Source organism: Neocloeon triangulifer, unplaced genomic scaffold (genome assembly GCF_031216515.1).
Source record: "Neocloeon triangulifer isolate White Clay Creek 2 clone unplaced genomic scaffold, ASM3121651v1 ptg000014l, whole genome shotgun sequence".
NCBI lineage: Eukaryota > Metazoa > Arthropoda > Insecta > Ephemeroptera > Baetidae > Neocloeon > Neocloeon triangulifer.
In genome coordinates this window covers 17,994,120-18,016,457 of record NW_026775556.1, presented here as the reverse complement: position 1 = coordinate 18,016,457, position 22,338 = coordinate 17,994,120, and the positions used below count along the sequence as shown (strand labels likewise).

Genomic DNA, 22,338 nt, shown 5'->3' with positions numbered 1-22,338 from the left:
ACACTGCTTGATTTTAGACAAATAGAATGTTTGCACAAAAATTATCCACGGCTATTTCCATATTTAATGAACTTTTTCTTGCTTAGCTGTCGGTTTGATTGATTTTTCACAGGAAACAGATTTTGGATTTTACTCCTCTTTTATATAACAATGTACAACATAGGTGCACCTACACCATTTTAATAATTATTGTTTCTGCATATTCGGAAATGGGATTCATCATGAACGAAAAGGAACGATACAATAATTAACAATTAATAATAATAATTAATTACAGTTGTAATAAAATAGCATTTGTTTCTGCGGTTAGTTTGTATGTACAAATTACGAAGGAGCTGTAGTATTTTTTTTCTTCTTCTTTTTTCACCTCTTTTTATTTAATAATGCTGTATTTTTTTTTTATAATTTTTAAGGATAGACTCTCGTGTCTTTTGTGTTATGTATAATAATGCTTGTTAAATTTCTTCTTTCTCTCTCTCAATATAATATAAAGCCGTTCACATTCAACAACTTGGATCAAATATATTAATATATATATTTTTATGGAGCACTTGCACGAAAATGTCGTTTCATTCGCCACCAACCACATCGTAGTACACACATGTCACAGAGAAATTACAGCAGCACTTGGAAATTTATATTTTTACAACAAGTCGTTTTCGTTCAGTTTTTGGGCCTCGCGTTTTTCTTCCTTCCTCACACTAGTCTGAAGCGTCTTTTTATTTCTCGGCGGCAGTCGCGGGTGAGAGAAAAAATAGCGAATGGTCTGTGCGCAATTGAAATGCTCTTCTGATGGAAGCCCCATGGCACAAAATCAATATAATAAAACTAATCGAGGTCAGATTTGCAAAAAACGCCCGTCTGACCTCGTACAAATAAATAAAATCCAACAAATTAAAAAAAAAATAATAATAATAATAAGAAATCGTTGTGACTGAAAATTTGATAGAATCGTGGTCGTCGTGGGTGATAGCGGTGAAAAATATACTTTTGAATATTTTCAATTCGTCTTTAGGATTAGATAAGGCACTGTTTACACTTCGGTTCCGTCTTCGCCCTCTTCGGCGTCTTCGTACAGCGGTTCCGTGCCACTCGCCGCAGGAGTCACCTTGCGCTTTGCAGGTTTCGGTGGCACTTTCGGAGGGACCTTCTTCTTCGGTGTCTCCACAATTGGCAGCAGAGGCGCCTCCTCGGTGGTGCTGCTCGCGGCAACACTGCTTCTCTTGTCGTCACCCTCTGGAGAGGTGCGTCTGGCAGGTTGCGGCGACGTCTCGGCCTCCACGATCGGCGCGTAGTACTTCGGAAGAGTAGCAACGGGTGTTGCCGGAAGCGGGCGGACCAGGTTCCGGGTGGGCGTGGCCACTCTTGCGGTCGGACTGTTCAACGAGACGTTAGAGCTGCCGTCGACGGTGGTGCGGCGTCCGAGGTTGTCGTAAATGGGCTCCATCCGAAGCAAGGGGTCGCCGACACGAGGGGGCGCTGCCCAGCTGGGCGCCCGGGGGCGGCGAGGGATGGTCACGTAGCCCTGGCGGTTGGTCACGATGGGCAGAGAGCCGCAGGAGCCCATCATGGGGTGCATCGTGAAGGGCGACTGCGACCGAGCGTAGGGCAGAGTTCCGAAGCCGGTCAGGTGCGGCGCCGGCTGGAGGATGAGGCCGCTGATGGGCTGCGGTGGCAGCCTCGTGCTGTCTGGTGCCGTCGAGGTGGAACTTCCTGCCGGAGAATCGTGTCGGGGTTGAAAGGCCAGCAAGTCAGGTCGGCCGGTCGGTCGCAGTGGAGTCGCCGTTGAGCTCTTGGATGGCGTGAATTCGTCAGCGTCCAGCAGCGAGTCGTACGAAGGCGCGCCTAGGGAGAGAGAAAAAATGGCGATCGCCGGATGAGTCTCGAGTTTGGCAGGTCTACAATCAAGCCGAGCCAACAAACCAACCACGAGCGAGCAGCAGGACATGCATCTGTTAGTACAAAAGCAGCAGCGGCACCGCCACCAAAGTTACCACGCATATTAGTTCGCAATTTTGCCACCACCATCACCGCAATTAACACAAAAACAACAAACATAAAGAAAAGTAAAATAAATTATACCAAAAATAATATTAATAAAGACAAAAAGAAATTATAGAAAATAAAGAGAAAAATTAAAGAGAATTAAAAGCGCTTTGATCAGTCAATTAGAGGTTAGAAGTCTCATAGCGAGGCTGGTCACAGTAGAATAGCAGCGACGGGCAATAGTACCGACCTTCAGAGGTGCGCGTTCGCAGGGTGGTGCCGCCATTTCCGGTGGCGACGCCGTCCTCGATCATGTGCGAGCGATTCAGGTCTGTGGTCTGGCTGCCGTTGACGGACGACTGCGCTGATTCGATTCGTCGCGGCGGCTTCTGCAGTGGGTTGATTTTGGTGATCAGCGCCTTCTCCTGCTCGTCGTCGCCGCCGGCGCCGCCGAAGGCGTCGCCGTTCATCTGCTCGTGGTGCTTCTTGAGCATCTGCGCCCTTTGGTGATGATTCCGTCTGGCCCTTCTTCGGCACAGACAGAAACACAGCGTCATGACGCAGACGAGCAACACCAACGCCGCCACCAACAGGGACACCAACCAAATGTAGAGTTCGCTGCCCTGTGCGGTGTTGATGAAACCGCCGGAGGCGTCACGGACTCCCAGCTGCAGGTAGGCCTCGTCGACTCCGCCAGGGTTGGTGGCGGCGCAAGAGTACTTGCCTGCATCGTAAGTGCGAACGTTGATCACCGTCAGGTTGGCCCAAGTCCACAAGTCACCAATATGGCCGCGGGACTCGCCTGTGTGAACCACATAGTGCTGTTGGTAGCCCGAGTGGGAGCCCCTGGATGCGTTGCCCAAGACCAGGGAGTTCAAGACCCATTGAATTTTGGGAGGCGGGTCTCCTGAGGCCCTGCAACCTATGGTCACGTTGGCACCGGCCGTAGCCGCTACCGAGGCAGATGGCAGCACTAGTCGCGGCGGACACGCGAATTCATCGCTGCCGATGTCACTCCAAAGCTTGTCCTTCAGTCTGTCCGGCTCTTGGCAGCGCGTGGGCTGCGAGTTAAGCTTGCGTTCCTCCACCCAGTCTCGAAGTGGCCGCAGCTTGCAGTCGCAGCGCCACGGGTTGTTGGCCAGCACCAGGCTCTTGAGCTTGCTCATCTGCGAGACGGTGTTGAGCCTCAGATAGGTCAGCCGGTTTCCCTCAAGTTTGAGTCTTTGCAAGTTGGGCGTGTTGGCGAAGGTCTTCGGGCCGATCTGGTTGATGCGGTTGTTGTCCAACTCTACCGTTTGCAAATAGGTGTGGTTTGAGAAGAGTCCGTCCTCCAACTTCTCAATTGGATTGTGGTTCAGGTAGAGCAGTCGGAGTCGGTAGTTCTCTTGAAACGTGCGCGAGTCCAGCTTCTTGATGTCGTTGAGAGACAGGTCAATCTCAATCACGATTTCCAAGCCGTTGAAGGCGCCAGGGTCGATGCTCGTGATGTTGCAGCCTTTCATGAACAATTTGTGCAGGTTCACGAGGCCGACGTCACGAAAGGCGTTCTTCGGGATGTACGTGAGCTCGTTGAACGAGATGTTGAGCACCTGGATCTCCTGGCTGAGCTGCGGAATGGCATAGATTCGCTCGCAGTCGGCCGCTTTCTTGCCATGGGACCAGCGGCAATTGCATCCTGCGGCTTCGCAGCCAGCCGACCAGTCTTCACTGCTCGCCGTCAGCTGCACCAAGAGGAGCAGCAACAGCAGCGATGCCAATGACCATCGCGTGGCCAAGCCTCTGCTCGGTGGTGGCATCGTTAGGGTTGAGACGCTCACCTTGGCGTCAACATCGTCCTCTTGGTCCTTAAAAGCAGTTCCGACTCACAGCGCCATCTGAAAAATAAAATAATAATTATATTAAAACTGTAATTAATGAGTTAAATAATACAAATCAGGTTTAATTGATTAATTGAGATTCGCCCAGTTTCAATTTTCATAATTTGTAAATATTTTAAAGATTTTTTTTACTAACTCTATCAGGCAATTTATTTAAAAAATAACCTAAAAATATATTTTTAACTTAAAAACGCGCATTGATGAATCCAACAAAAACTTGAGCTAAACGGAATTGAATTTCATTAATAATTGAAAAGCAAATATTATCAATATTGCCCATTATCAGCAGCCATTTTGAGTGCGAAACGAGTGGGAACAAAAAGCGTGCGACATCAAAAGCCGTGTTTTGCGTGTATCGAAATGATGATGAAAACGAGCTCTTTGCCGGCTGGCGAGCGAGCGATCGATGCAATATGTACTCGAACACATTCGGCACACACAGCGCGAAATTATTATATCAAAACCAAGCAGAGTCGCAAATTAACACACATCAATGGGCTCGCTAAATATTTGTAATTGGCTTAGTTAACCGACGGCCGATGGCATATCGAGCAGCATTATTCCCACCAGCATTCGTGGCGGCCGCTAATTAATACAAATTATCGTTCTGACGAGTCTCTTTATCCTAATGGACCTCAACAATGCCAGGCACAAATGCACGACCCGAATTTCAACTGCATCATCTCTCGACTGATGCTGTTTGCGCTTCTAAATTTGCCGTGCATAAATGACGAGCGGCTCTCCTGCTAAATTAATCATCTCGAGAGTGCAGCCTATTATCCGCAGAGCTCGTTTTTTCCGCCCACCCATGAGAGCTGGTTATTTTTTCCGCCAGATTATTGCTCTGAGCGTGTTGTGTGTATAATTGCACAGTGCTTTTAATATAAATTAGTCGCTCCATATCTCTCGCTCTCTCGTTTAAATCCGGAGAGAGAATGGTGGCTTTTTAAATTGCACTCGGCTTTTCCGTCAATCAATTCTTCTAACGTTTCATTTTCCCAGGCACAATAAAGATAATTTATATTGGAATTTTAATTCTTAAATGTTTTACTATTTTCATTTATTATAATTTATTTTAATTTCATATTATTTGAAAATTTTCCGAATTTTTGTAGCCTAGCTTTCCATCTAAAACTTCAATATTAGGATAATATCCAGTTCATTTGAAAAGTGCCAGCCACTTCCTCGAGATGGGCTTTTCTCTCATATCAGAGTCAGAGAGATAAGAAATAACCGTCATTCAGCAAGTCAACGGCAACATCATTCATTTCCCGGTGCTGTGCGTTGGCGCAGCGTGTGTTTGCATAATGGCACGCAGGGGCAGAGCGTCGACAAGTCTGATGTATCACTGCGCGCTGCAGACACACTCGGCTCGTGTGTGTGTTGGTTCGCCGCGGCATTGCAGTCTAATAAGTCATAATGCGCGCGAGTGAAAAATATACTGCCGCGTGCACGCCGAAGGGGCCGTTTCAGCTTCTCTCGCAGTTTATTTTTATCAAATCGGCGTAAATCAAGTTAATGGCCCCTGACACGCTGATATATGTGAGCGGATTTGTAAACAAAATTAGAAATAAATTAGGCAAAATAGTTCCTGGTGCGGAAGAAAAAAACCGAACTTGATCTAAAATAAAATTATTCAAAGAAGAAGAAAAACCAATAATGCAATTGATTTATTTTGCAACAAAAATTTTTTGTATTTACAAAACATTTTTTTATTCTATGATTTATTTAAATTTTAAGTTATCATTAATAATTGACAATTGAAAGATTTTAATATGAAAATGTCTTCAATTCATTATTTTATGTAACAGATTTGTTTTGACTTTACGAGTTTAATTCCCAACCAGGTTCAATCAACCGCATCTCGGAATGACTCCATTAATTAAAAGATTAAAATCTGACGAGTCGAACGAAAGACGCCTGCGCTCTCCCTACGTCTGTGTCTCCTTATAAGGACGGTTAATTAATAATTTTCCATCCCATTATCTTGTTTATTGCTTCATTTATAATTCTGGAGAGCGGCTGGAGAGGAAGACGGATGGTAAAAAAAGTGGAGAGCGTAATTTTCATTAGACGTCGGGGTTGGAGTGATGGTTCATCTGGGAGACACCTCGCCCGCCGATGGAACATCTATCACACTTTGCTTGGCTCGACTGCCGCTGTGTGATATCAGCCTTGCTTATTATAGTCAATATGGTTTTAAGATGACGCCGGCCGGGATGACAAATGAGCTGCTATTGTGTGTACATAAGATAATGCCCTGCGCCGGAGAAGAGGAGACGAGCTGCTGGATGCTGAGCTCCAGGCCAATTGCACTCAATTTCGCTTCTCAATTCGGTTAGCTCTGCTTGTCTCTCCATCAAGCAGAAACTTTTTGACAATGACAGAGAATCGATAAAAATATAGAATTGAAATTTTTTTTTTTAATTATGAGACTTTCATAAATAAAAAATTAAAAGAGATTTATTTCATTTAATTCAAAACATTAGTGAAAATCTGATTTACTTTTTCAAAATATAAAAAAAGTTTGAACGTTCTGCTATTTTCTTTTCCGTGCAACAAAATACGTGACCCAGTTCATAACATGCGAGAAATAATTCTTTTCTATTTTAAATAAAACTTCTTGTATAAAGTGTGAGAAAACATGCGAGGATGCGGTTCACAAGCACGAACTCTCGGCGTAATCAGCCCGGCTTATTTATTATTGTAATGAGCGAAATGCGTAACGTGATATTGTTTACGGTTCGAGCGGCCACCGCCGCACACGTCGCAGTAATAAATGCCCCTCTCGTGACAGTTTTTCTTTTATCAGATTTCTTGTCGGTGTGCATAAATAAAATTGCATTTCTCATGATTTTTATAATTTCTCGAGGGCATTAGCGGAAAATCTCAACCTCGAATTTCGTTATCTGATTATGATAAACGCCACCTGCTGCGACCGACAGAATGTTCATTACAAATGCCAGGCTTAAAATCGAATCGGCGGCCACGCGATCGGCCGTGTTAATGTAATTAAGAGCTCAACCCGACGTGAGCACGTTCCGGTGCACCCTGCTGCACCACCGACGCTCATTGCATGCGAAATTGATCGCTGAAATGTCCGTAAATGAGTGAAGGACTGCTTTTAATAAAATGATAGTAAAATTGAGCATTTAAAAAAGTTCCATTATATTTAAAAAAAATTCCCTTAAATATCTGCAAATTTCACTTTTAAATTTTTATCATTTTATTTGTTATTAAAATTTTAAGCATTTAACATAATATTAGTTTTTTTTTTATAAAATCCGGCAATTTATGTAAAAAAAATCATGCTGACTGAAATTAATTGAAAAAAATTGTTAAGTTGTTATTATTTTTAAATACTATATAAATATACTGAGAGGCAGAGGCGACAATTTATCAAGAGCTCAGAACTATATTTCATCTTTGCGCCATAATGGCAGTCTTCATTTATTTGTTCATATGTATGATTAAATATTATGAATAAAAAAAATACTAGAGAAAAAAATTTTCCATTACATTGAGTGAGAGATAAACTGAGTCTGGAACCGAGAGTAACTCGTTAGCTTGCAAATTAATTTTTCCTCTCTGCTTCTCATTTCCAATTTGTAGCAGCCGCGCTTGTACCGAGAGATTAAACGGCTAAACTTATTTCTTTTTTTACTTCACGTTGGTGGTTGTGGTGGTATGTATACTTTTCTAGCAAGCAAATCGGCCCATTTGTTCTGCTCGTGGTCTCAGCTGGTGTGTTTTGTACGTTTATTTATTTTTCGCGCCGCCTCGCTTCGCTCCCTAATTCATCTCATTTCTCTTTGGCAGCCCCGCGAGAGAGTGAGTTAAACTGGAGCGAAATCGGTTGCCAGGCTAATGAAACGCGGCGCTTCTTGCTTTATTTTTCGCTTGATTAAACTCTCGCTTAATTTGCAATGAATAATTCGTTTGTTTCGTCAGCCAGCTCTGCAGTGTGTTGCGCGCTTAATAATTCAAACCGACGATGCTTCCCCGTCAGCTTGCTTAGCCGAGAGCAAACCTACTTGAAGCGAAACAGAACACCTTGCGATTGAAATTTCTAATGACGAAGTACCGTCAAAGTTTGCTTTGCCGCACAGACAGCCCGGATATATAGTTCAAAATTTGACGCTCCGTGCCGAAAATAGCGCTTTTGAGCACAGCAAACGTAAGCTGCTGAGGTTTACCGCCGCCGATTTCAACTTTTTATGTACGACCCGACGCTCGCAATACAAATATATCTTGCAAGTCTCTCTCAATATTGAGCTTACAGTTAGAGCAAAAAAATCTTACTTTCAGCTCATATCAAATGATTTTCCCGGAGATGGAGGGCTTTAAAAAAGTCCCTTTTACAACGAAAAAACTAACGCTAAATTGGCAAAATCTCCAATGTATACAAAATATGCTATTACATTGAATTTCTAATTTAAATTTTGCAACAAGTTTCTGCTTCTGAAAAGAACTTTCAAATTTATCAATCAAGGCATTCAAACATTTTATTTGAATTTTTGTTATTTTACCCTTATTAAATTAATTAGGATATATTCACTGAAAGGGTGATCTAAAATTATGACTGAGCCTAGCCTTTTGTTGAAATGCTTCAATTTTTTGAAATAAGCTTTTTTTTATTCAACTAAATTTGATTGAAGAAATTGTCGCCCGAGGAGATCATGGAATTGAATAGATCGGACTTTTCCTCGTTGTAAAAATTGTTTTTAATCAAAAAACAAAACGGCTTCACCAGTTTTGGTCTCGGTCTGCAACCCTATTTCAGGAGCACAAAAAACATGGAAAAAAATCTGCCAAATTGAATTTAACAATTTCTGATTTTTTTATATTTTTCTTGCAAAGTAAAAGGGTCGCAGATCATGACAGAAACTGGAAGAGCCGTTATGATTTTTTAATAAAAACAATTTTTACAACGAGGGAAAAGCCCGATCTCATTTCCACCATCGACTAAATTTTGATATTTTTTAAGGAAACAAAATTGGTATCTTCAAAATGGTAATATGGCTTGGCTAGCTCCATGTGTTTGTAAAACTCAAGCCAAGAAAAATTTAACTTTTGGTTTGGGATTTTTCTTAGAAATTGAGCTTCTTTCTTTCATTCTCGTCTCTTATTCTTATATTTGAGATATATTTAGTGAATTTTTAGTATAAAATTAAAACTTCCTTTGTTAAAATTGTAAAATAAAAATAAAAAAAATATTTTTTTTTCTATTATTAAAAAAAAAAAACAGGCAAAGCTCAATACACTACATTTTGTCAGCTCTTCTCTTCCGGCATCGATCTGCAGGATTCCCCAGATTGCAAAAAACCACGACTCCTCACGCTACTTTTGTCTTTTCTGTCCTCATCGTTTGCCATCGAAACAAAAAGCAATTAGTGCGTGGTTGCCAGTCTGAATGGTTTCGTCTTCTCCGCAAACCTTAAAAACTTCTCCTTTTTCTTTCACTCCGCGTCGCAACTCTCCCGCCCAATAAGCCACGATCGAAAAAAGTTTCGCGACGCTGCTTTGCTCCAATTTATTCGATCGGCGCCGACACAAAAGTATGGCGGTATTAAACGATGTTTTGTGTAAAACTTTCGTTTTATCGGTTTCCGTGTGTATATATAAATGGCGCCGGCGTGCGAGGGAGGAAGCCAGAAGTTTCGCAACAACATATTCGCACTTTATTATCGCTATTTACGATCGCCACTCCATTAGGCATGCACAATGGAAAATTTCCTCTCCGGCTCAAACTTTAATGTGACGAAACTTTTTTCAAGTTTCTTTCTCAAGGAAAAGTAAGTAAGTCTCTGTTATGTGAATTATAAGGCTGGAGGAAGTGTGTGATTTTTTTTTATCTGGGAGGCACTTTTGATAAAATCCTTATCGCAAGTAGTGCAAATATTACACCCTTTATAGTCGACACGCACTCACAATTGCTGCTTCTTTTCTCCATATATTGGCCTCTGGGATATATTAAGAGTTTTTTTTTATCAGCACGCCGGCTGCCAATATTGACATGAGAAAACGAATACAGGAAAGCATAACGTGCGCAGTGTCAGGCGTTCCCACATTTGCTTATCGCGGCCCGACGGCCGTTTTTATTTCGCAAACAAAAAGCGACTGTCACATTATTTGTCTGACCGACTCGCGCGTTCGATATATAGGAGGAAAATAAAACCCGTGGGTCCCGCGGGGGAATCAATTTTGCACAGCAGCAGCAGCAGGACTCGCCGCGCAATCCATTTTCGGCCCCGAGGACATGCGAAATACAATAATGCTTCGCTCTCCGCCGGGGATGCGCGAAAATGAAATTGTTCTTGTATTTGCAGCAGCAGCAGACGGTCCTCGTCATAACGCCAACCGGCGACTCGCTTTGCTATTTCCGAAGAGAAAATTGCTCGTGCGGTCCGTAATATGCGACTTGACTGCCGGGCCCGCGCGCTGCCGAATCAATAATCATGCAGGCCGAAAGAGATGGAAATAAAGAAACGGCTGTCACGCTCTTTCGTTTCATTTGTCATTTGTCACTTCTAGAATAGGAAATATTTATGTGACGAAATTGACTCACTTGTGAACTCATTGTTCGTAAGGCTTAAAGACATAATTATCTTTTATCTTTGTAAAACTTTCTAGATTTTAATTCTCATTGCTCGACTTTTTACAATTAGTGGCATATTTTTTTTTTAAAGAAGCATTTTTATTTATTGCAGACCGTTGCAGACTAACTATAAATTAATGATTTTGAGTTTAAATTGAGGCCACAATATGACATTGACATAATATGCAAAAAATTTAATATTTTTTTTACATTTAATATTTCTCTAGCAGCATAATTCCAATTTCTACATTATATTATAAATGGAGGCTTAAAAGCAGGCCTTAATTTTAAAGAAATTCAAGACAAGCGAACTAATATTTTTATATTATGTACTGATTCAATTTATAAATTGATTAAGTAATATATCCATTAATATTCAGTGTATGATTATTTTGTAATTAAATAATTTAATCATGTATCAAGTATATTGTGTTTTTTTACGCAAAGATTTCATTATGTAGGTAACTTTCCTCAATAAATTAAACAGGATAAATAAAGTAAAAAAAAAAACATTTTCCTTTCAAAAACGTTTCCATAAATAGTTTTTGTGTGATATTTCGATATGAAATTAAGAGAAAAGTGGTAAAATTATATGGGATTAAAAATGAAAAAATCATAAGAAGATAGAAAAAAAATTGGGCGCAATATCCAAAGTAAGTCTTAAAAATATCGTTTGTCCAATTATTGCAATCTTTGCTGCTCTAGCGGTTCAGGTATCTTTTAATCCCCAAAAATAGTCATTTTTTTTTTGTTAAGGCTATGGTGACAGACCCCGTTCATTGGGAAAATCACTAACGTGTCGATTTTCAGCCGTCAGACGTGCGGCCATCGCTTGGCAGAAGCACTTGTCTGGGCCAAACAAACACAGCCTGTTGGAAATTCCGCCACAACTCGGCACACCCAAGAGCATGAACTAGACTAGGTGTCATCTCATGAAAGCGTCGTTTGATCAATTTCATCAGAGCTCGTCTGAAACGCTCTCCCAGACCGAAATGACGAGGCTCGGATGCCTCAAAGGCCGGCAAAGTTTGAAATTGCGCGCGTCGCCTTTCAATCGTCCTTCTGACCGGCAATTTAAATTTATAATGTCGTTTGCTCTGCGCTGATCAATGCGACCCCGGAGGATTCGCACGACACGCGGTACAAGAGTATACGGGCTGCCAATTACACTTTAACACGAGAGAGCTGCACCTTTGCAGGGCAGCAGTTTTCATCAGCCGCCGGATGAAAAATGCCCCTTTTGGGCAGACTGCCAGAAAATTGGCACCTCAATTTACACGCCGGGTGTCGAGTCGGCTGCGCGCGCGATGACCCGGCCGGGCAAATTGCTCAAACACAACGGCCGCGCTTATTCAATTTCCAGGCGAGCCGTGATGCGTCTAACTCGATTCGCAGCCAAATTAAACTACACACCGTGCGGTTCCCTCTCTTTCCAGCCTTAATTCTGTTTGCATTGGGTTAAAAGACGAGCTAATCCGTTAAAAATTTAGGCTAATTTGCAACTTGCTACGGTGCCATTTTTAATTAAAGCTGCGCAGTTACGAGCCCCGGATTGGAGATAATTTCTTCTTCTGCAGCTTTTTCCTTGTTGAAATATTGTTTGAAATTTAAAAGCAGTTTCTTTCAACATGAACTTTGAAATTCCTTTTTGAATAGGAGCAAACCATGTTTATCATTTCAACAAGCACAGGGAATTTCCATAAAGGAGGAATAATTTTGAAAATTCAACAAAAGATTGTATTCCATGAAATTGAAATTGAAAAAAAATAATAAAAAGATGATTTCATTCCGATAAAGGAAATTTACGTTTTTCATATTGTGTACAGCTAGCCAAAATAATTTTATAAACTTTAGATCTTTTTGCGGAAGAAAAAAGTAGTTATCCTTACATTTATTTTGCTGCTTTATGCAGGTTCAATAACTTATTAATAAAACATATTTTTTTTAAGGTTTAAATGTTTTTTCAATCTGGTTTTACGATTCAACCCATTGACACTGAAGCTGAGGTAACTGAATTTAATTTATGGCCATTTATGACATGAATTGAATAAATATTATACTTTTTTTAACTGAATGAGTGTCAATAAGGTCATTTCGTTTATTTCTATGCAAATTAAATTTGTTTATTAAAACATTCATTTTCTGCTTTCCATGCATATTTTGGTGCTGTCTTCACTATTTTTTCAATCCTTTTTTTAGCCACAAGAATAATAATTTTTTGCAATTTTTGTTTATTAATTGAATTTAGAATTGAAAGTAAAAGTTAAAATATTTGCTAAAGGCGTTTTGCTATTAAAAAAATTGTTATTCTCGGAACGGTTTTTAATATACTGTTCGCTCTATACGAATATTTCACTCATTTGGAAATTTTAAATATAGCAAAATTGTTCAAATATCACTATCAGGATATCAAACAATTTGATTTTTGAATAAACGTTACATCAACGTTGATTCCATCGCTTGTGCGGAAGCGATTCAAAGGTGAATTTCCAGGAATATTATTTTTCCCTTTGAAACAGGCATGAAATTTCAACCGAAAGTAATCAAAAAACAGACGCCGCATGCTGAATTTGTTTAAATCGCCGGTGGCAGGAACGATTCATCGTGTAATTAAATCCCTATTGAAAATTCACTTCTCTTTCATCGCAAAGGTCGGTTTTAACTTCCATTCAGAAAATTTGCGTCGAAAAGTTTTTCGCGGTCGACCCCCCAGTCCAATTCATTAATTAATTAAGTGCAGTGCGCGCGCAAAACGAATCGCCGCGTGCCAATTAATCCGTTTGGGTGGGTGGGTCGGCGCCGAGAGCGAGTCGAGAGCGCACATGAATAAGTTGGCCGCGTGAATAAAGCGAAATTAGCCGGAATGAAGTCCATTTGCATGAAAAGTGCCGGGCCGGGCGCAATAAAGCAGCCCCGAAACATTCACTTTCATCGGCGCGGACACTCGACGAGAGAGTCGCTGGAAACAAATCCAACGGCTAATATTTTAATACCGCCGCGACCGGGCATTAATTCCGCCACCGCCGGCAATAAAATTTCCAGACTGGCCATATTTGATACTTTACGGCGGGCGCCAGAGGAAAAATAAAACCGGCAATTCCCGCTACACACAGCATGAATAAAAAAATATCTAAATCTCCGCGCGAGTTAAATCGAAATTATAAATATATTGAAGTGGAGGGCTTGTTTGGAATGGAAACTTGTTGCGACGGAAAAGGTCAAATTTTTACATCCGCGATGCATTATTGAGTGAATTGCGAGTGAAAAAAAAAGAAGAGACCGCAAAAAGTTTTGTCACGCGGTCAAACTTTTATCGCGATGAAAATTTCATCACGCATCGCACTTCATCGCCCCAATCGAACCAATTACGAACATGGCTGCCGGCCGAACAGACGCAAAAGTTATTCAGCTGGAGTGGAAACTTGCGACGTGGTAAATAGTGCTTTTAAGGAGTTTTATAAATCCATAGCTTTCAAGGTTCTTACTTACTTAGAGTCATGAGTCCAATTTGAATACATTTTTTTTTTTATAAAATTCCCAGGAAATGCAAAACAATCTTGTCATTTTATTTACATAATTATATAATAGATAAAAAAAAATATGGAAAATAAATTCAGGAGCATTTAAAACGTTTCACATGCAAAACGTTAAAAAAATTCATTTGGTATCTTTTCACCTTTGATTTTTAAACATTTCATAACTGATACAAAATTTTATTGAATTATGCAGTCATATAAAAGAGTTTCATTGCATTGTAAAATTTTTTATGCAATATTCCGAACTCAATTTCATAAACCAATAATTAACGTATGTAAAAAAATTCAATTAAAAATTGTGTTTAAAAATATTTTCAATTTTCAATTCACACTTTGGAAATTTCAGCACTCTTTATTTAAAATGGTTGAAACTTTTCTTGATAAACGCGCTTCGTATAATTTCATTTGATGAATAAAAAAAGGGCTAAAAACAAATCATTTGTTAAGTGGCTCTGAATAAAATACCAACTTGCTAACACGGATGGATTCACTTGGCGGTACATTATTTACCCCTTTTTGTTTGGCTCCAATTAGCAAATCCGCATGCCATGCCCCGCTGGCGCTTGGGCATAAATATGCATAACGGAGAGAGCTCATTTGAATTTTACACAACTCGGAGCACCACTTCATTACCAAAACTGCTCGTCGGTTGCAGAAAAAGAGAGAAATATAATTCTGAACTCTCAGGCCAATCTGTGCTCTCGAAGAGCTGCCGAAATTGGCCATTATCGCGCGCGTGGCACCAGCGATGATCTCGCGGCGGCCGGGTTAAAACGCTGGAAAATTGATTCCGCCACCAATTTCGCGCTCCCTGCAAGAAAAACCGGTTCGCCGCCCCCCGGTATAATGAAATCAATAATATGGAAATTAGGCGCGGAATGCCGCGGGCCGAGGGAAAATTGGCGCCCTCGAATCCGTCTCTGGTCTCGGCGCATTGTTATTATTAGCGCTCAGGGGGCGATGATAGTGAGTTGTAGTACAACAGAAATTGCGTGCCGTATCTACGTCGGATCGCAGAGCTCCGATCGCATGCACTCGCTTTTGCTTGCCAAGCCTAATTTGCACTGGCGCTGACAAAGTGGTGTGTTCGCTTGCTGCGGGATTTATCTGGGCGAAGGGGTGAAAGACACATCAGGAGCCGACCGGCGTGCGTCTTATCTGCACGGCTGAATTTGCGATTTTGCTGCTCTCCAGCCAGTCTGACCCGACGAGAATCAAGATTCTGCATTTTATTGTCTGCGAATTAACTAAAAAAAAACGTACAAAATTAAAGTCATGATAATTAAATGAACAATTTTTTATATTGAAAAATTAAATTCTGTAATTAAATTGATCAATAAAACTAAAATTTGATATTAATTGAAGATTGGAGACGTTCAAGAAGAGGTAGACAGGCTTTTACTCGTCAATTAAATTGAGTTCATCCAAAATTAAAAACAGCTTCACCAGCATCTACTAGTTTATGCTCATGATCTGAGTATGAAAACCACTGCCAACAAACAATTATAAAATCTTTTTGGAAAAAGGAAAAAATTTACACCATTTGTACATAAATGAAAAACTCTTGAGCTGTTGTGCGTGGATCAAATTGCACGTTTTCTTCACGAATGAAACTTTTGCCAGATTAAATTTACATCAAGTTGCATGTACAGAGAATGAGAAGCTGCAACTTTTTTATCCTTTTTGTTTTGCACTTAAGATGGGGAAACACTTTCCGTGTTGCAAAACTTGCAGAGTTCTATTGAGCTCGAGAAGATGTAAATTAATTTTGTTACATTATAGAACACAATTTCAAATTGTTACGCGTGGATCTTTTAAATGAATTCTCAACCTATACTGTAATATTAAAATTATGCTTTTTTTTAATCAGGTCCAGAACAAAAATTAATCATAAAATTCCCTACAGTTAAAAATAACAGGTGGCGCTAATTGTGCGCATTTAAATAAATTTAATTAAATGTGATTAATGTGAATTATTTAAATTTCTCCAGCGACCACATCCTCTGATTTCTCAATCAATCATCATCTTTAAATAAATTACTGCACCATCACGACTTAATTTTTTTCCTGCTCAGGCAGTTCCTATCTATAAGCATCCTGCACACGGCAGCGATCAAACTCGATCGCAGGCTGTTTACTATAATTTAAAAGCGCATAATTGGAAAACCATTGGAGCGAAAGGCTCGACCTCCCGCAATTACTTATTCCTCGTCGATTGGCGCGCACACCAGCTGAGATGCTCGACCTCGTCTGCCCTCCTTCCTTTTCATGCCCTCTCTTTTTATTTATCTCCCACACGAAATTTCTTTTTATTTCTTTCGGCCGTACAAGAAGAGCAGAAAAAAGAACAGATTGAGCAGCGTGTAAAAAACGCGAATCATTTCTCATCAGGCGAGATCGTTGTTTTCCAGCGCTTTCCGCTTTTATTGGCCCGCGATTTTACGTGACCTGGTGGAAAATGATTTCGCTGCTCGGCATTTGTATTTGAAGCCTGCACGGCGGGCCAAAGTCGCAGATCGATTTAATTGCGAGCGGAAAACGGAAATAAATATATAAAATGAAAACAAGGCGATAAAAGTGAATTGGGCTCGTTTTATTTTGCTACTCGTGATATCAGTCGGAGCTGCAAAATTCCCCCACGGAATTCGCGGGAAAGGGATGAAGAAGCTCCAGCAGCAGCGGCGGGCCACGTGTGGAGCGGCGGCGCATTATAAAAACAATTTGACAACTCGGAGGGAGCGTAAAAATTTCACTGTGTTCCGATCCGTCCGCGTGTTTGTTGCCTTTTACTGCCAAGGGAGATGTAATATACGAAAATAAAAAAGGAAAAACAAGAATATAAATTCGTCCTGCATATTTTTCCCACGCATATTGAAAAGCAAACATGTGACAGGGTCCTCGAGGGAAAACGGAAAATTCTCGCCCGAAAGAAGAGCAAATTTAACTCCCAAATATTTTTATTTGTTTTGAGTGCGAAACTCTAATATTGAATAATTGGAATGTGAAGCCATCCTAAAATTCTACTTTTCCGAACGACGAATTATTTGGTGACCATTTTCAGTACATAACTTTAGATAATGAGCAAAATTTATTTTAGAAAACTCTCAATAAATATTTTTTTCCTTCAAAAACTAATCAAATAAATAAATTATTATTATATCGCACAAAATTTTTTAATTAAAATCATTCTGACCGATTTTTAGCAAATGTTCGGTTTGGTTAGGACTTTAATGTTATCACAAATTTTTTGCTCTTATCAGCGACGAGGTACTCACTCGGAACGAAGTTGGCCGCCCTTTATTTTCGCTCACTCGACCGCTGACCGTGTGTGGCCCTCGAGCACCCTTCTTCGGTGGACACGACGAGCGTGTCGACGCGTCAGGCCCAGCCGGCAACTCGGAATGCCAACCGAGTTGTTACTCACACGGCCGGTGTGCATTAAATAATGACGTCAGCCTGCGTGTTTACTTAGCCGGTTGGGATGCTGCTGATTGCAGTTGAGAGGAGGACCCACCCCTCCCACTCTCGTTGGCAGATAAGAGGCCTCTCTTATCAGTCACCGCGAGTGAGTCATGTGACTGACGCCGCCAGAGCTTAAAAAAGCAGCAGCCAGAGCTGAACAACGAGAGGCTTTCATTTTGAGTGTTGCGCTGCGTTGGATGAATTAAAAAGGGAAAAAAGAAATGGCAGAATATTATGGCTGGTCGGTTTTTAGTTGCGGTACAGCAGCTCTTTTTGCGGGCGATTTTGTTTGAGGCTCGCAATGTTGAAGTTAAACCGTTTCACTTTTTATCCCTTCTGCTATTTTTTGTTTGCTCACATGACCGCCAATGAGTTGAAAAGGCATAGCTTAATCCAGCTTTTCACCATGGAGATTTAAAAGTGGCTGTTTGATATTTATTATTGGATAGATATTTATGTTTTCAATAATCATGACCATTAAAAACGGAAAAATACTACGCAATTAATTAATAATATTTACATTAACAGTATTTTCAGCTCCTTGTTTATTGCACAATGTTTTTATTTTATTTATTTTTTATTTTTCGCAAAACAATTTATATTTTGTTTGCAATTTTAATTTTTAGCTACATAATTACATTACTTTATAATAAAATGTTTTATATTTATTAATCAATGGATATTATATTTATAATGCTTAATATTTGCGAATTATTGTGTCATTCTGATTTTGATTTGGTACTTTATTATTATTATTATTTATTCTTCTCAGTACTTTATATGAATTTTTTTAACATTGATAATTTCTTGGTCTTCTTTATTTGTTTCTACTTGAAATATTATGGTACCCGATCACAATATCCTCAATTTTGCCACTTTTCTAAAATTTAAAAAAAAGACTTGATCTTGCTTAAAAGATATTTTGACGGGCATGTACTTGAAGACGATTTTTTATATCAATCTGAAAGGTCATCTTTTCTTTGGAAATAATTACCTTCTCCCAACATAAATGAAACATTGTACACTTGAATCATTATGTCCCTTTGCTACTGCCAAAGTTTTGCAGGGCAATTAATTTACATTCACAGTGCAAACTGACCAATTTGAGGTTGAAAGCGATCCCCTTTAAATGACTTTAGCCCTCAAACTTTATTAATCTGCATACAATGTGGAAGGCCAAATAAAGGCCTTCTCGGCACAAGGCCTGGGTTCTCTTTGACCCCCATTCTGTGACTCTTGGGTGACGAAATTTCGGCGCAAACAGCTTCTCACTCACTCTCGGTATACAAATAAGGGAGTCATTGAGTTAGGCGAGCTGCCTTGGCGCGCGTGTCGCGCACCTTCCACTCCAAACGCCGCATTGTGCGCGATCAAAGCAAAAGCGCTGCGCCTCCTCTACAAGCACCCCAGCCGAGTCCTCCTTGGAATATCAAAGCAGATGCGCCGCGTGAATGCGAGACGCCGCTACCGCCATTGTGTTATACAAATTAACATCGCACCCACCTCCTTATATTATTATTATAACTCGAGAAGATATTCTTTGTATGCCTGAGAAGAATATATATCATATCGTGCCTGCGCGTCTTCGATCAATCTTCGCCGGTGCGTCGTCGTTAATCAACGTCACGCGCGTTCGATCGCGAAAACGACGTGCCGAACCAAATTGTGTGTGATGTCGAAACGAGTTTGGATGATCTTGATTAATTTTCCGTAATAATTGTTTGCATCACCCAGAAGAAGTTTGCGATATTATGGGAAAGGAGTGCCGCATATAACTTGATTTTGAAACTTTGGAATTATTAATTGGGTCAAAGATTTCACAAAGATGTTTAATCCACTTCAAAAGTTGACTCAGATTTCGGTAGGAAATTCACAAAGTTTCTTTACCAGCTGGGCAAGTAAATTTTGAAAAATAAAAAAAAAAAAAATATTTTCAGCTTTAATAGTTTTGTGTGTGTATGACTATACAAAGGAATCCGATTTTCACTTCAGTGTTGATCAGTTAATTGAGATTAATATTTCCATTTGGAGTGCTAATTTTTTTTTATATATCGTCGATCCAGCAAAAGTAAATAAAAATGTTTGTCTAATTTTGAAAATAAAATATTAAAAACAGGAGATATTGCCAAAATGTATAATTAAATAAAAAGTTATGTTGATAAGTTTTACAATTCAACACTTACTAAATTTCACAGTTTACAAATCTCAAAATCAATGCTTGAAAACCGAGCAAAAACCCATGGCAAGCGTAGTAAGTAAAAAAAATCATACAAAAATCTGGGTTTTCGCAACAAAACTAATAAGCCTGAGGCTATTGAGTGTAGCTTTAACTCTGTGTGTTTGCTGAAATAAATGGTGCATTAAATTTAAAAATAAATCAAAATGGGAAACTTCTATATAAAAAAAATTGTAAAGAAGCGTTGATAAAAAGTAATTATTTGATCATATTTGTATTAAAACGTTGCGATATTTCAAATGTTGATTTCGGACTTTAAATTACTAGAATTGTGGCCAGGAATCGGTCAATGGCCCTAATCTGATTTTTTCCCTGTATGTATCATATAATGAAGGGTTGCTGTTGACACCGCAGCTACCTGTGTCATATAATGAGGACGCCGGTGGCTGTCAACACAAGGTGTTGCACCAAGAATATATGCTCATCGAACCGAGATGCAATTATTGATAGGCGGTGTAATTGTCGGCGTCATTATAGACGTGCCCAGGCGGGCCGACAGAGGGACGTGCGCATTAATATGCAGGTCAGTTGCCGAGCAAAAGGTGTGCGGCGTTAGTGCGCTGCGGCCCGTGAAATATATTCAGACGAGAGAGGCGCGCGTGTCTGTTTCTCCGCCCGCACGCACCATAAACACTTGTTTGCTTTCGACTCGCCTGATCCGAATATTAAAAGCCACGCGAATAATTTGCCTGCAGGTGCATCGATCTGCACACATGTATGGAGCAGGGGTTAATTGGCAAGGGGAGGCCAATATGGAAATTAATGTCCTTGGCCCCGATCAATCAAATTATTGTCTCAGTCCCCTGGCTGCTGTTGCTTTTTCCTGCAATTCCGATTATTAAAGTGCCTTCATAAATTTTAATAATGTTTGTTTTTGTTAGGAGTAGGAAAATCGAGGACAGTTTTAATCAGTGGAGAGCGAGGGGTGGAATTCGGAATTGTTTTCCGTTATAATCCAATTTCGGGTCATTATTATTTCGGCGTGTCGAGTGCGCGCAGTTGCATGCTGCACTTGAAAACTCCCACTCGCACACAAAACGCTCCATTTAGTCTCAAGAGGAGCCACTTGAGATGAAAGGCCGGCAGGGTAAATAAAGAAATTAAATTGCTGGAGATTTTTTTTCGGCCACCCTACAATGAGAGCACTCACGATAATAGAATTTTCGGAGAATTTTTTCAAGTGGGCGGTCAATCTATTTTGATCCAGGCCTCACAATTTTGTTAAAATTGTTTGAAAAATTTTTTAATTATTTTTTTATTTTTTAATTGGAGGTTATCACAACTAATTTTATACTTCACTTTTAAAATATTAAAATAAACATATTTTTTTAATTGAAACAAAGTCAGGGTTAACCAACAATATTCACTCATTATTAATTTTTCTCCCCATAAAAAATATATGGATGTAAAATAATTATGATTTAATCTCATAAAAAAATAATTACATTCTCTCTAAAAATTTTTAATGAATTTTTTTGAACTGATATTGTGGCTGATGAAAAAAAAATCCTGTAATTTTATCATGATAGACAAATTAATTCGCAACACGGCCGCAAGTTCAGGACTTGCAAATGATGACACCGAGATAAAATTTGCATGTCTAGCGAGTCCCAGGATTAAAACACAACATCAGCTAAAATAAGAGGCCCGTTTTGGAGCACGTGTTATTTTTCCACTCTCTCGCTTTTAAACGCGCTCCCGAGGTGGCATTATATACAAAAACGGCTGGCTAAGCAGCATTATATTGTTATTAATCTCATTACACTTGCATGATCATCACCACGGTGGAGAGGCGACGACGACTTTAGCTGTGCGACGAGACGGCGTCTCTTGTGCTCGCTGGAGTGGCGTACATTCTATGTAAAGGGCTCTTTGAGCTTCGTCTCTCCTAAACAGCAGCAAACTCCGCCAGAGTCGATCACAATAACAATTAGCTCCGCGAGCAACCGCAAGTGAGGGAATTGCTTTGATTAATCGGCAAGTGAGCAAGGAACAGTTACTCAAAAAGATCTTCGGCGTGCGAAAGAGCTTTGTGCACAGACTTGGAAACAAGCTTCGGTTTCCTTGTTCTCATTAATTGAATTAATTTCTAAGTTAATATTTATAACACGTTTATTTTAATTAATATTGTTAGCCTAGTGTGTTAAGCTCTTTATTTAAGTTATTTAAGGAATCACGATATTTTGAAGCTCAAAATTCAGTTGTCAAAGGACATTTTCTTAATTAAAGGAAAATAATTTTTCAGATTAAGAGCAAAATTAAGGTACTAAGAGAATATAAAAATAAAATAAAAAATTTACGAAAGTTCAAAACAGTTTCAGAATAATCAAAATCTAAAAATTTTTAACCTGAAAGATTCCACAAATGTCATTTTTAGACACAAAATTTAATGTATGAAAGAATTTGTCATGTTTATGTGCCAATCCTTTTTGCAATTGAATCTGTTTTTATGAAATAAAATCATTTTAATCCAACTTCCTTGGTAAGTGAGTGGTTTAAGTACATAGAGTACTTAATATTTTCATTTGATTTAGTTTGTTTTTCAGACTGAAACAAGCTGGGTCTGCTTTACTCCGATTAAGCTGACGATTAGCACACTTTTGCAGCCGCGTGCTGAAACTTAATCCCTTTCTTCGCACGTCA

General features: G+C 39.8%; 1 protein-coding gene across 4 annotated transcripts in view; it reads right to left on the bottom strand.

Moving 5' to 3' along the window:
- Positions 1 to 368: 368 nt before the first annotated feature.
- Positions 369 to 22,338, bottom strand: part of LOC132200328 (leucine-rich repeat-containing protein 24) — a 188,953-nt gene continuing 166,983 nt past the window's right edge. For 3 of the 4 annotated variants that reach the window (XM_059625720.1, XM_059625721.1, XM_059625718.1), the window contains 2 exons: positions 2,237 to 3,860; positions 369 to 1,845 (listed from right to left, as the gene is read on the bottom strand). In XM_059625720.1, the coding sequence (XP_059481703.1) occupies positions 1,034 to 1,845; positions 2,237 to 3,782 (2,358 nt within the window). In that variant the 5' untranslated portion in view covers positions 3,783 to 3,860 and the 3' untranslated portion in view covers positions 369 to 1,033. Of the gene's footprint in view, positions 1,846 to 2,236; positions 3,861 to 17,272; positions 17,433 to 22,338 lie in introns of those variants that run through there. The other variant, XM_059625722.1, reaches the window with a different exon arrangement.